Raw genomic sequence first — 12,537 nt, forward strand, 5'->3', positions numbered from 1 at the left:
GCCTTATTAAAGCCAGTAATTTCAATTGAAGAGAAGTAATCAACCAGTGCTTACAATCATCTAAATGTTCACATACTATAAAAAGTCTTTAACACTGCCATGAAATTTTCATACGAGATCACTGAGAACAAGATAACAGAAGCGTGAAGAAAATTAAGATTTAGAACTGGTATATATAACCTATACTGTATTTGTATTGCAGTTTACCTGGGATGAAAATGTACAGACAAGGAAGTCTGCTTGAGACAAAAAGTGGATATCCAGAATAACGCCTCTCAGGGAGTTTTCAGTGTATCGATTATGAAGTCCTGCTGACCAAGATATGGAGTTATCACTGATAAATTCATAATTTGGATACCTGTGAAAATATAATACACTGTTAACAGACGAGGTTTTTTTTGTTCTTGTTGTTAATAAGTATCGTAAGTGCTGCAAGATAAGGTTGTTAATCTGTTTTAAGTGAGTCTATGTTTTATGCTCTACTATATTACTGCTGCCTCCGTGCACACCCTCTATGTATCCAGAAAATTAAATAAAAATATACTGCAAGTCTGAGATATGAGTCTGCAAAAAAAGTGTACAAATATCAGCAAGTATATGCTGTATTCTGTTAATCGTATCGATTTTACACAAAATATACTGAGATAACTTAGCTTTTTCTTCTACTAAATGGAATATAGGACAATCTTTGCTAAACTACATTTTTGTTTATTAATATACTTTCTATTAGATACTGGTTATAATACTGTGCAAGGAAATCAGTCACCTCCAAAAGGACATATTAAATAAATGAATCTAAACTAAACTAAAAAGGAAATTGCTTTTCATAGTTATTAAGGCTGTCCGGAGAACAGATTTTATACTTTACTAGTCAAAAGGAAACATAAGAAATGTAAACCTTCATATTAATACACCTTTCTTGAAGTATTAAACAAATTAGTAATACTTCAAGTAAAAATATTTATTTGAAATTATATATAATATATATATATAAGGTTTTAAAAAGTAAAATAAGTTTCTAATATTTAACAATGACTTTGAAAGAAATAAAGTCCTTTTTGAAAACACTGAAAAAGAACGGTCTTTCTCAGAATGTTTTCACACTTTACCGGGGAACTGAAATAGAACTGCGTAAAGTAGTGTGGATTAATTAAATTTTAACTCAGTCAGTCACCAAAAGTAAGTTTTACATGAAAAATTCCAGGTAGATGTAACGAAGATGATAATTACTCTGCTGTTACACAAATTTATTTCAATCATGAAGTGCAAATTGCATGACTAACCTACCAACTACATGTTTCGACTACAGGGCTGATTATAAAAAATTTAAATAAGATGTAGTTTTCAAATTTATCACTTCATAGCAATTACAAAGCAATATATTACATAAGATAGTAAGGTCGCTAATACTACATTTGTAAGAATTAATAGTTATTAAAGTGTCTAATAGAGAAAATCAGAATACAGAACAGGCTCCAGTGCTAGAGCAACCATAACTTAGACTTCTAGGTAGACTTTTCAAAGCCTGATAGAACTGTGCTGAATATCTCAGAATAAGGGGGTTTACACACAGAGTTCTTGAAACGTTACCGAAGTTAACACACATTTATACACAACAGTGTAACATGCAGACATGGACACATGGTAGACATAATTATGACAGCCTCTTGTACAAATATGCCTGATCTATTCCATTTTCATGCTCAAACTATGGGAAAACTGTTTTCAAAAACTGAACAGGTAAATATCGTAGGCCTTTCCACCAAACATTCACTAGCTATGACTATCAAATCAGGAAATTAATTGCAAAAGGCAATCATAAAGGTTTGTGCAAAGCTTTCATATCTAGGATTAAATAATTTGATGATTAATATGAATTCATCTTTATAGTAACTTTAATAGAATTTTATCTTCCCAAGAGAAATACCTGCTCTAAAAATTAATGTATCTACAGTAAATTTATTTCTTGAACAACCTATTTCTTACTAGCAAGATGTCAGTCCAGTAACTTAACAAATAATGACTTGGAAAAAAAAAGTATCATATTTGATCCTGTTTAAAAAATATTCATCCACTGTCTTTTATTCTGTTGTCAGAAGTACAAGCAGGATGCACAAAATAATCCCACCCATAACATAGTTTCCCTCCCAAAATATAGTCTCCCCTCCCTAGAGAAGGGCTCCTTTATCAGGTAGCTTAGTGATAGGACAAGGAAAAGTTGTTTTAATCTAAAAGAGGGTAGATACAGATATTAGGAAGAAATTCTTTACTATGATGGTGGTGAGGCAATGGTACATACTGCCTATTTAAAATCATAAAATGGTTTGGGTTGGTATATCTCTTCTTCATATCTAAAAATCATATCTAATTCTTCTAAAGCTACCTAACAGATTCTTGATAGCTATATACAGTCCAGGCAGGACATTTTTTCTAGTTAAAAAAAAAAAAGAAATCAGAGAAGGCTGGGAAAGGCATTGTTTAAAGACATTGCTTCCTGCAACTAGCAGCCTCAGATAACTATACAAATCAACCAGTTTTATCAGAGCATTTCAAGTTCCCATTGGTTTCAGAAGCTGGTCAACTAGTTCTGTAAATATAGCTTACTGCTAAACTGTGCAATAGGTGCAAACCAAGGAAAGTCTCAGGGTCCTTTTCTCAAATTGCTAGGACTGAAGATATATCCAGAACAGACAATGCATTTTTTTCCCTCCAAAAAGACAGTGTGAGCATGTATGCATATGCACGCGTGTAAACAGATGGATAAAAAAAGAATGTGTTTGTCCAGGTCTTGCCCTAAAAAGAATTGGAAAATGTACAAGCTGTTGAACAAACATAAGAACTCTGAAGCACCGCTAAATTCTACATACTGGATGTAGTGCAACTTGGTCATGAGGGGAGGGGGCATGGAGTTGCAACAGCTAGGCTACAGATATTATACAAGGAGAAAAGACATTTAACTTGCTATTTTGGAAGTAAAGCAGCAACAAAACAGAGTGAAAATAAAGCTTTCATAAGAGCTGAAAAAACTCACTGGAGATAGAAATTACTCCAAAAACTGAAAAAAAACAAATTACAGATGACATTACAGGTAAACAGACAGAAGAGAAGAATTTAATTTGCTGTATTTTAGTGCTTATTTGGATAAGAAGGAGATGTAAACAGTTTCATATATAAACCAGAAAGATATTGAATATTCCTTATTATTTTGTAGGCATGTTCAGCTGCACTATTTCGAACACACTACCTTAAAGAGAGAAGGTGCTGTCAATAATAATATAGACTAGAAATACATAGAAAATTAAAAAGTTTGCATTTGAAAACTTTTAGATCAGCCAAAGAACAAGCAATTTACAGCATCCCTAACATACCACTATCCATGAGAAATACCATGACCTCTGCTTACCAGAGGTATTTAATTCCATAATCATTACGGCTCCTCTCTAATCACGTTCTACGTCATGGTGTTTTGCTTTTTTTTTTTTTTGGTTGGGTGTTCTGGGATTATTTTTTTTTTTTAAATCAAGACACACATGCACACAAAAAAACAAAACGCAAAGAAACACTCTACTCCTACAAACCGATACTACTGACTCCACTGTCTTTACTACTTGTACTTGCAGTGGGCAGACATCTGGCTGCAAGTCAGAATATTAATGTTTTCATGACTATCAATACTTTGAAATACTTATCTTAATAGAAAGAAAATGCCTATCCATGTGTATGGTAGCTAAATTTTCATTAAATGCCAACACTGTTTGATGGTCAATCACTCTCACGTAAAGAGAATTTCTATTACTTACCAATATTACTGCACCAAATAATAAACACAACGTAAGTTATTGAAGTACAGTGTGACAGTTGTTTCGACCAAAGCAACATGACTAGAACTTTTTTTTTTGGTCAAGCATCAAGTAATTTGTAGCTTTCTTCCCAAGTAAAGGAAAAAAATGGTTCATTATTCCCAAAGCTAGACCTTAACCTGAGTTCAGATATCCTTAAATGATGAAGTACCAAATTGGATCCTGCCTTCTATCACAGGAGGTTTCAGATGTCTTCTGCTCTATTGCAAACAGCTGTTGCATGCAAGAAACTTGGAAAATTATGTTTCAGTGTAAACTACATCGCAATGAAACCTCAGCAAGAATACACACAAAAGAAAAATCTTCATAGTTTACAGACTCTATGACTTACTAAAAGAATACAAAAGAAATGCTATACTAATAGGCTATATCTATTCATATTTCAATAAGAATGTGATTTAGAATGTACCTTGAACTACCATAAAAACTGCAATACTTAATAAAATTCAGTACTGTTTTACTAAGTCACAATTCTACTATTAGGTTTTGTTTCTACAGAGGGCTTGGAACAATATGATTGCATTGGTAGTGCATCTTATTATTATTCACAGAGCTAAACAGTGCTAACAATTTAAAGTTGAACAACAAAAAAATGCATAACTAAGACTATCAATGCAATATCGAGTTTTGTTATGTTACAAACAGTAATTAAAATTATTTAGGAAAACGTAATTAATTAAATATTACAACCTCAACTTTGTATTGCCTGTCTTTCCATTGTTCAGATATGTATTTTAAATTTTATGCTATCATAATTGTTTCTGCTGCTGTTCTTGTTTCCACATATACAAAAAAGGAAGGATTAGAATGCCATAATCTGTGGAGTTGTACGTGTTCATTTAATTTTTTCAAAACTCCATTAATTTTAAACAGCTGCCTTTTAGAAATAAAAGAAAAATAGAAGTAGCACATCTAAAATACAAAGGTTTGCAATGCTGTAGATAATTCCTCTATTACAAAATAACATTTTCTGCTTACCTTGTATATGCCAAAGAAGATTTGTAATCCAGTATGTTATCTTAAATATTTTTCCAAGCATGTCTAACAAGAATAAAACAGTTCAAAACCTGCCATTTTCAAGTTATCTTAATTTAAAAATTTTTAATTTCCTTGCTTAAAAGAAAAAAAATCACATATATTCTTTTGCTCATGAGACAAAAAGTTTGAAAATAGAAATTGGTGCTATTTAGTAGACAGACAAATAAATAGCACCCAAAAGGAAAACATATTAATCTGTACTCAGTAACAAATATGTTTAAACTCAGTGGATCTGAAGTTCATCCTAGTTTCCACAGTCAGGGCAGTAAGCATTTGTGAAATCGTTTATATGCCATGAACATCTCAAGGAACATTATTCTTCCATATGCATCTGCTTTCTTTTACTAAACAGTAGGTTTTACCATCTCAGTAACACCTGGAAAAACATGCAACTTAACAATAAGTTTGTACAGGAAAATACAGGCCATGTTTGGATGCATAGTATACATTTCCAGGTTTAAAGAGTTAAATTTGCTACAATAGACAGGGATGTCATATAGCTAGGACAAGTTGTTACAGCCATGTTCTAAAGAGATAGAAGAGGACAGAAGACAAAAAAAGGGACCAAGACAGTTGTACAGATCAAGAAACCCACATACATTTAAGGACAAACTTTACATTTATTCAATGGGTAGTGTGAAAAAAACATTCAATGGGTAGTGTGAAAAAAACATGTCTAATAGTTAGTGAATATAGAAACCTTTCCAAAGAGTTTTGAGGATTTTTTCAACTAACTTTTAAAGATTTATTTGGCAACTAGAATCATGGAATAACCCGAGTTAGAAAGGAACCACAGGGATGATTGAGTCCAACTCGCAGACCAACTGTTCACAGAAAGGTATTGTTTGGACAGATGAAACTTCTTAATACATTAACTAGTTTGAAACATTATTCCAAAACAGCTTCTTTTTAATACATATGATACATACTATTAGAAGTTTGATGTGTTTATTATTTATATTAATACATTAAAATTGTATTTTATTTTTACTTCCCTTTTAGACCATTGGGTTGTTTTTAGATAGTCATTCTAGGTGAAGTCCAGAATTAAGCTTTATATTTAAACGTACTTGGGAAAAAAAATCATCCAAAAAAGAATTTCTAAGAGAAAAATCAGAAACTCTAGAAGCTGAAATGCAATCTTAACTGTATAAATGACAGGAAAAATAATGATACCAAGATCTGTGCCGACAATAGCCGGAAACTGTAAATTGTAATTGTAACCAGAAGAAGCAAACTGTAATATATACATAATTCATCTTACTTGGATTTGGCCTCTTGCAACAATGAAGGGTCATCCGTAGCCAAATACACTCTTTTTTTATCAACATGCATTCTGCGAGCAAGAAGTTCAAACCGCTCTTCAACATGCACCATATATTCTTCAATGGGATGAAATGCTGCTTCTGTTCCTACTTTGTCTGTCCTTCGAACATGAACACTGGGAAAGAGCAGAAATTAGGTATTATTAACTGCAAAATCTGAAACGTATCTGAAAATTTTTAACATGAAGTTCAGTGTCAGCCACCTCTTGGAAGCAACATAATTATCTTGTAAAGAAGGCAAAGGATAACTGAAAGAAAGGAATGAAGACGACTTAATTAAAACATACAGGGTGTAGTCAGATAAAAATTGTTCAATACAGGTAACAATCAAAATTGGAATATTTGTGTCATGGGTATATTGGGACACTGACTACAAGGCAGGGATTGAATGAAGGTAGTTAAAACATCTTCCTCATATGCATGAGACCTAAGAAGTCTTCAAGATCTGCCAGTAGCCTACCAAGTCTATGGTCAAACACAAGTAGAAGAACTAACACTTGGATAGAACTCCTACAAAAAAAAAAAAAAAGGATTGAAGGAAAAATATGATAAAGTAAGCATTAGCAAAATTTTTCATGCTACATGACAGTAAACTCTCTCTTCCATAAGCTGTTCTTTATTAACCATAGGTGCTTTCCTGCTCCCCATGTCTTCCCCTACAGTCCTTTCCAATCCAAAGCTGCTGCTAACAACACTTAAAACACTATCAGGAAAGGCACATACCACATTCAGTTGCAGCCAACAATAAAGTTAGGTGTGTATGGTGGCATGTAAAATGTAGGCTTAGCCTTTTTCCCTCAACTATAAGAACTATGGTCACTTGAAAAGAAAACACAGATGAAAAAGTATCTACAATACAAACTGTAAGGCAACTCCATGAATGAAATTCTGTATTACATTTCTAAATATCAAAGGATGCTTAAACAAACCTTCTATTGAGTCTCCTTTTATACACCGCTTTCCGACTACAGGTCTAGAAGTACGCTTTGAAGAAATACTTGTGATCAACTTATATAACACACAGTTAAAAAACAATTACTTCATCTAGAAAGCACCCTCTGTCTCCTCAAAACAATTGAGGCTCTTGGACAACCATCATAAAACAATTCCTTATGAACAGGAATAACTATATATACATATCAAAGCACAGGCAATTGAACAGAAAATAGTACCCACCCAATTACTGGATGCTTGAAACCAAGTTTCCTTGTAGCTTCCTCTATTTCTTTTTCTAACCAAGGCTGTGGACGAATCAAGTATTTGACAAACTGTGAGACCCACCACACTGCAGGATCCCCATGTACACGAATTAGCCTATCAGCCAGGTCTTCAGGGATAGCCAATGGTAAATAAGGCGGCCGTGGGTGCAAGCTGTCAACAATGGGAAGTTCCACCACCTGAACATCCTTATCATTAGCCTCACCTGTTTTAAAATACATACAAGGATGAAGTCATTTAGTTTACTTCATTAATAAGCTCTACTATTGACTTGTAACATCCCAAACATATCAGGTAAACAGTAGCTTCAGCTTCAAAAAGACTACCAAGCCCTTTCTCTACTTTTTCAAAATCAACATTAGAAGAAACACAGTTTCAGACTAGAGTTATGTATAAACTGTATCTAGCAATCTATCCCAATAGAACAGCGTTGAAGGTCTTTGAATTCTTAGCAGCTGGTAATAAATAAAATATAAGTAGCACTTCTGTTCATATATTCATACTTTTTGTTTCATATATATATGACTACGGCATTACTGTGTGCTAAGGCTTACTTGGACATAACTTGTTATTTAAAACGCTTAAATTCAGTTTCAGGGGGAAAAAAACGACAACAACAACAACAAAATACCTTTAGGCATAAGAAACTGTTTAAAAAAATAACTATATAGCACTGCTCTTTTTTTAATGAGTATTTTTTGCTTACCTTCAACTTTTTCAATACATTTTAACATAGCAAATCTCAGCATTTCAGACGTCATTAGAAGCACTGAATTAGCTATTCTACTGACAGAGAGACAATTCTTGTCTTGAAGAACTTAAACTATGAGTGTAAGTAGCAAACTACATAGATCAAGGAAAATATCCAAGCACTATAAAAGTATGTGATTTACTTAAAGATAAGAATTTGTTATCTTTAAAATACCAACTAAAACAGAACATACAGACATTTTAGATGGGACTTTCATTCAAGGCTAGATTGCCCTTAAACATTTCTAAATTAGTTTTTACAAATTACTCCAACGTAAGTATCTACATAACTGATAATTCAAAGGCATTTTCATATACTGAAATAAATAATGTCAATAAATGGCAACATAATATAACGCATTACATTTTTGCATTGAACGTTTCAGATAAAACTTCTCCTCAGTTCATTTCATCTAAAAGAATATTTTCATTTCTTGCAGTGGTTCCTGGCAAAGATGGTTCGTTCTCTGCTTAAGTGCTTACCATCCAGGAAAGAAAACTGTTTTACATATAAGCAAATCAAACTCACTTAACTGCAGATGACCAAGTAAACCTATTGGCTGACTAAATCAATTCAGTGCAAAGATAATGAGTCTCATTATTTTAAGAACAGTTAGATATCACTACGGTTACAAAACCTTTGTATGCACTAAGTCATTCCAGTACATTTGTGACAAAGTCCCAGAAATAAGACAATTGCATGATTAAGTCATACATTTTCTGGACATTACACTAATACAAGAGGGCTTACCAAAACTAGTCAAGATTCAGAAGTAATTCTCTGAGAAACACTTATTTAAATAAGGGCCTTATTTGTAATGTTTAGGTATACTTGCAATTAATTTTTAATAGATTTGGAAAATTTGTCTTTATAAATGTTAATAAAACATCACTGTGCTGCATGACACCACTATGAAGGCATCTTTTAGAATAATTTCCCACAGAATATGTACTGCAGGTATGGATGATACTTCTTAATTCAAGAAGGCAATTCATATTTTTAATATGTATTATATCACGCTTACAGGAAAACATTTAGTAAAAACATTGACCATTTGAGTTTGCTTATAATTAGATAGATGATAGTTCAGCAGTACATCTTCAGAAAGCTGCAATAAATAAATTTAGCCTGAAGCCATGGAAGTGCTAAATCTGGTGCTTCTGCAGCATTCTAAACAAAACTTTCAATGTTTGTAGGAAGATGCCTAATAGGCAAGATTATTATAAATCTAGAGCTCGTCTTACCCGATCTTCAACATTAATGATATAGTAAATACACTAAACTCGGATTAATAGGTAAGCATATACATTAAAAAACATTCAGAAGCCTTGTTGATTGATACAAATTGTAGCTGTTCTGAAGACCGAAGTTGGATTAAAATGATCTACTTAAACAAAGATTTCACTAGTTTTAGATATGCGTTCTCTAAATCTTAAAATATTCATTCTTCTACTTGCAAGTTGAAATCAGTTAAATTATGCATCATGCCATAAAAGGTAATAATCTGTCTTTTTCTCATGTTGATAGTTCAAATCACAGAATCATGTCAATCACAGGCCAATCCAGTCCAATTTCCTACTCAGTTCAAGACCAACTTTGACATTTGATCACAGAATCATAGAATTACTTAGTTTGGAAGACACCTCTGGAGTTGTTAATAGGTCACCTACATTCCAGTAGTCCTTCTAGCTACTTTTTACAATGTGATTCATTTTGCTTTTATAGCTGCCAAAATTTTCCCCTATAATTCTAATTATAGTTTATCTAATTTTCATGTGATTCAAGGTGTTATTTCTCAGTTTGTATTTACCCACATAATTGTCCTCCAAATTTCTGTGACTTAATCAATTTTTCCTTTCCTGGATAACCAAAAGATCACGTCTTTGTAATAATCACAAAGTACTACAATATTTATATTACCCTTATCATAACATAATACTCTGGAGGAAAACTGAGGACTTTGAGGTTGTGGAGTCTTCTTCTCCGGAGATATTCAAACCCCACCCAGATAACATCCTATGCAACGTGCTCTAGGTGATCCTGCTTGGCAGGGGTGTTGGACTTGATGATCTTCAAAGGCCCCTTCCAAACCCAGCCATTCTGTGATTCTGACTTGTAAAGAAATTTGATTTTATTTAAAGAACCCATGCCAGTTGAACCATCTAGTTCTTCTTCACCATTTTTTCATATGTTAACAACAGATCAGTAATACACAGTTTCAGCTTGCAGGAGTCCCACTGATTACTTTTTAAATACTGAAATCCACTGTGTTTGTTACATGAAGCATAACACTTCACCACAATATCCCAACGTGCCTTAATTGCTTACTTTATAGCTCACAGGACTTTTTGTGATTTGACATAAACTTACTGCCTGTATGCTTTTCAGTTTTAGTATTAGTTTTCCTAACCTAAATCCCATTTAGATCCTTTTGTATATTTGTATATTTTATACCAATTTCTTTGACGACTAAAAAATGTTGGTTTGGCTCAAAATTTGTCATACATTCCGACTTGCTTCCATCTGAATAGCAGCTCAGATCTGTATTTGGATGGACGTTTTTGTTGGGTGTAAATTACTTTCCATTGGAAAATGTTGTCCTTATTCCAAGTAACAATCAATACTATTGGTTAACAGAAAAGACTGTTTGAGCACTTTATACATTCTCCCATTATCTCAAAATTCATCATCTACTTCCACAGTAGTCTTTCAAGAAGCAGCACTTAAAAGTATGCTATGAACATTGTGCTAAGGACATTTATGTTGTTTAAATGAGAATTTCAATTTAATTTGAGTTTGTGTTGCTAGAATCAAAACCAACCAAACTCTGATAAAAATGGAATAGCTTCGCTGCTTTTCTGTTTTTATAATAAAGATTTCTTTGAGGTGATATCAACTTGCATAGGACTCTAATCACAGCTCTTCTTAAGTAGCAACCTGAAAGACCTGCTGCCAATTTGAATCCTCAGTCTGAGGGAGCAATTCTAAATTCATATAAGAGGTGTCAGAGTGCTAGGAATGCTGTTCAGATTATCATAAGACAATATGGTGAGAGGGACTGTGCTGAATTCTCACAAGGCTCCTCATTGTCTTACAGGCTACTGCAATGTACTGCAAAGACAGCAGGTTCATGGTTCATCAACTTCAATGATATTTTAATGTTTTTTGTTGCAAAACAGACAAAAACATATCTAATAGAAACTACACAATGTTCTGGTGTGTTCTGCTATTTATGAATCATCAACTAGTTCAGAAGAAAGGAAACGTATCCTTCTTTTATCTGTTCTATGCTGCAGACTACATCTCCTATAACTCTCTTTTGGACATTTCCAAACATTATTATGAGAGTCACCGATTAAGAACTTTATGCCATGTTTGAATTATAAAGTGGAATTAAAATGAAATAACGAATCCTATTTTGTCATAGTACAAGTTGTATTTTTATTTGCTTTATTTCTAAGATTTTGCATTGCACATTTTTAATAAGAAGTTTTTGAAATTGGATTCCACTTACCAATTTTTTAAATTATTCTTTATCTAACCAAACATTTCTAAGCATGCAGGTCTTGAATAAATTTGGTGCAATTCAGTTTTAAAGAAACTGAAAATACAGTCTTTTTTTTTCAGGACTTATATGCCATATGGGTAGTGTTGTGCTATTTGTCATCCCAAGTAGCTGATTCCTGATAGCTTCAATAGGGAATAAACCCAAATGCTTTCAAATATACCAACATATGTTTTATTACTTTTTTCAACCCAGAACTTGCAAGGCTTTTCCTGCATGCTTTCCTTTCCTCTCCTCTCCTCTCTTTGCACAACTCCTGCAACTACCCACAGGGGCTCCGATGTCTCGTACCAATCTCTGTACCACTTGCCTGTTGAAAAGTGACATTTGTGATCAGTCTGTCACTGTTTCTTACTTGTTTGTTGGTCTGAATATTGGCTTCTGTGGCTGCATGCACATACCCAGGCTACCTATTTTGAAGACCCTTAATGGATCTTAACAAAACCTATTGCTTTCTGTCAAATTTAGCTAAAATTGGTCCAATATTCAGAAGTTGTAGGAAATTAGAAGAAGAAAGTAGGAAGAAGTAGAAGAAAATAGGAAGGTACAGCATGATGACAAAACATTTGCTCTCTCAGGAAACAACTAAAAAAATTCTCTGCCAAGGATACTAGTTTATCAGTCTTACCAAAAGGAAAATCTTTGCTAGTTGACTAATTTCTGCTCCAGCAAAGTATTTACTTCCAGAGCTCTTAAATTACCAGTATGTCTTGTAACATAAGTTCCATTCATTGACTTTCAATAGTATTTATTTTCCCATGTCATTTTGGTTCTTTGAAA

General features: G+C 33.2%; 1 protein-coding gene across 6 annotated transcripts in view; it reads right to left on the minus strand.

The window, feature by feature from the left end:
• Positions 1 to 12,537, minus strand: part of FUT8 (fucosyltransferase 8) — a 141,836-nt gene that overhangs the window by 5,201 nt on the left and 124,098 nt on the right. For all 6 annotated transcript variants that reach the window (XM_040557517.1, XM_040557516.1, XM_040557514.1 and 3 more), the window contains 3 exons: positions 7,400 to 7,646; positions 6,163 to 6,339; positions 208 to 358 (listed from right to left, as the gene is read on the minus strand). In XM_040557517.1, the coding sequence (XP_040413451.1) occupies positions 208 to 358; positions 6,163 to 6,339; positions 7,400 to 7,646 (575 nt within the window). The remainder of the gene's footprint in view (positions 1 to 207; positions 359 to 6,162; positions 6,340 to 7,399; positions 7,647 to 12,537) is intronic.

The sequence above is a fragment of the Cygnus olor genome, chromosome 5 (assembly GCF_009769625.2).
Source record: "Cygnus olor isolate bCygOlo1 chromosome 5, bCygOlo1.pri.v2, whole genome shotgun sequence".
Lineage (NCBI taxonomy): Eukaryota > Metazoa > Chordata > Aves > Anseriformes > Anatidae > Cygnus > Cygnus olor.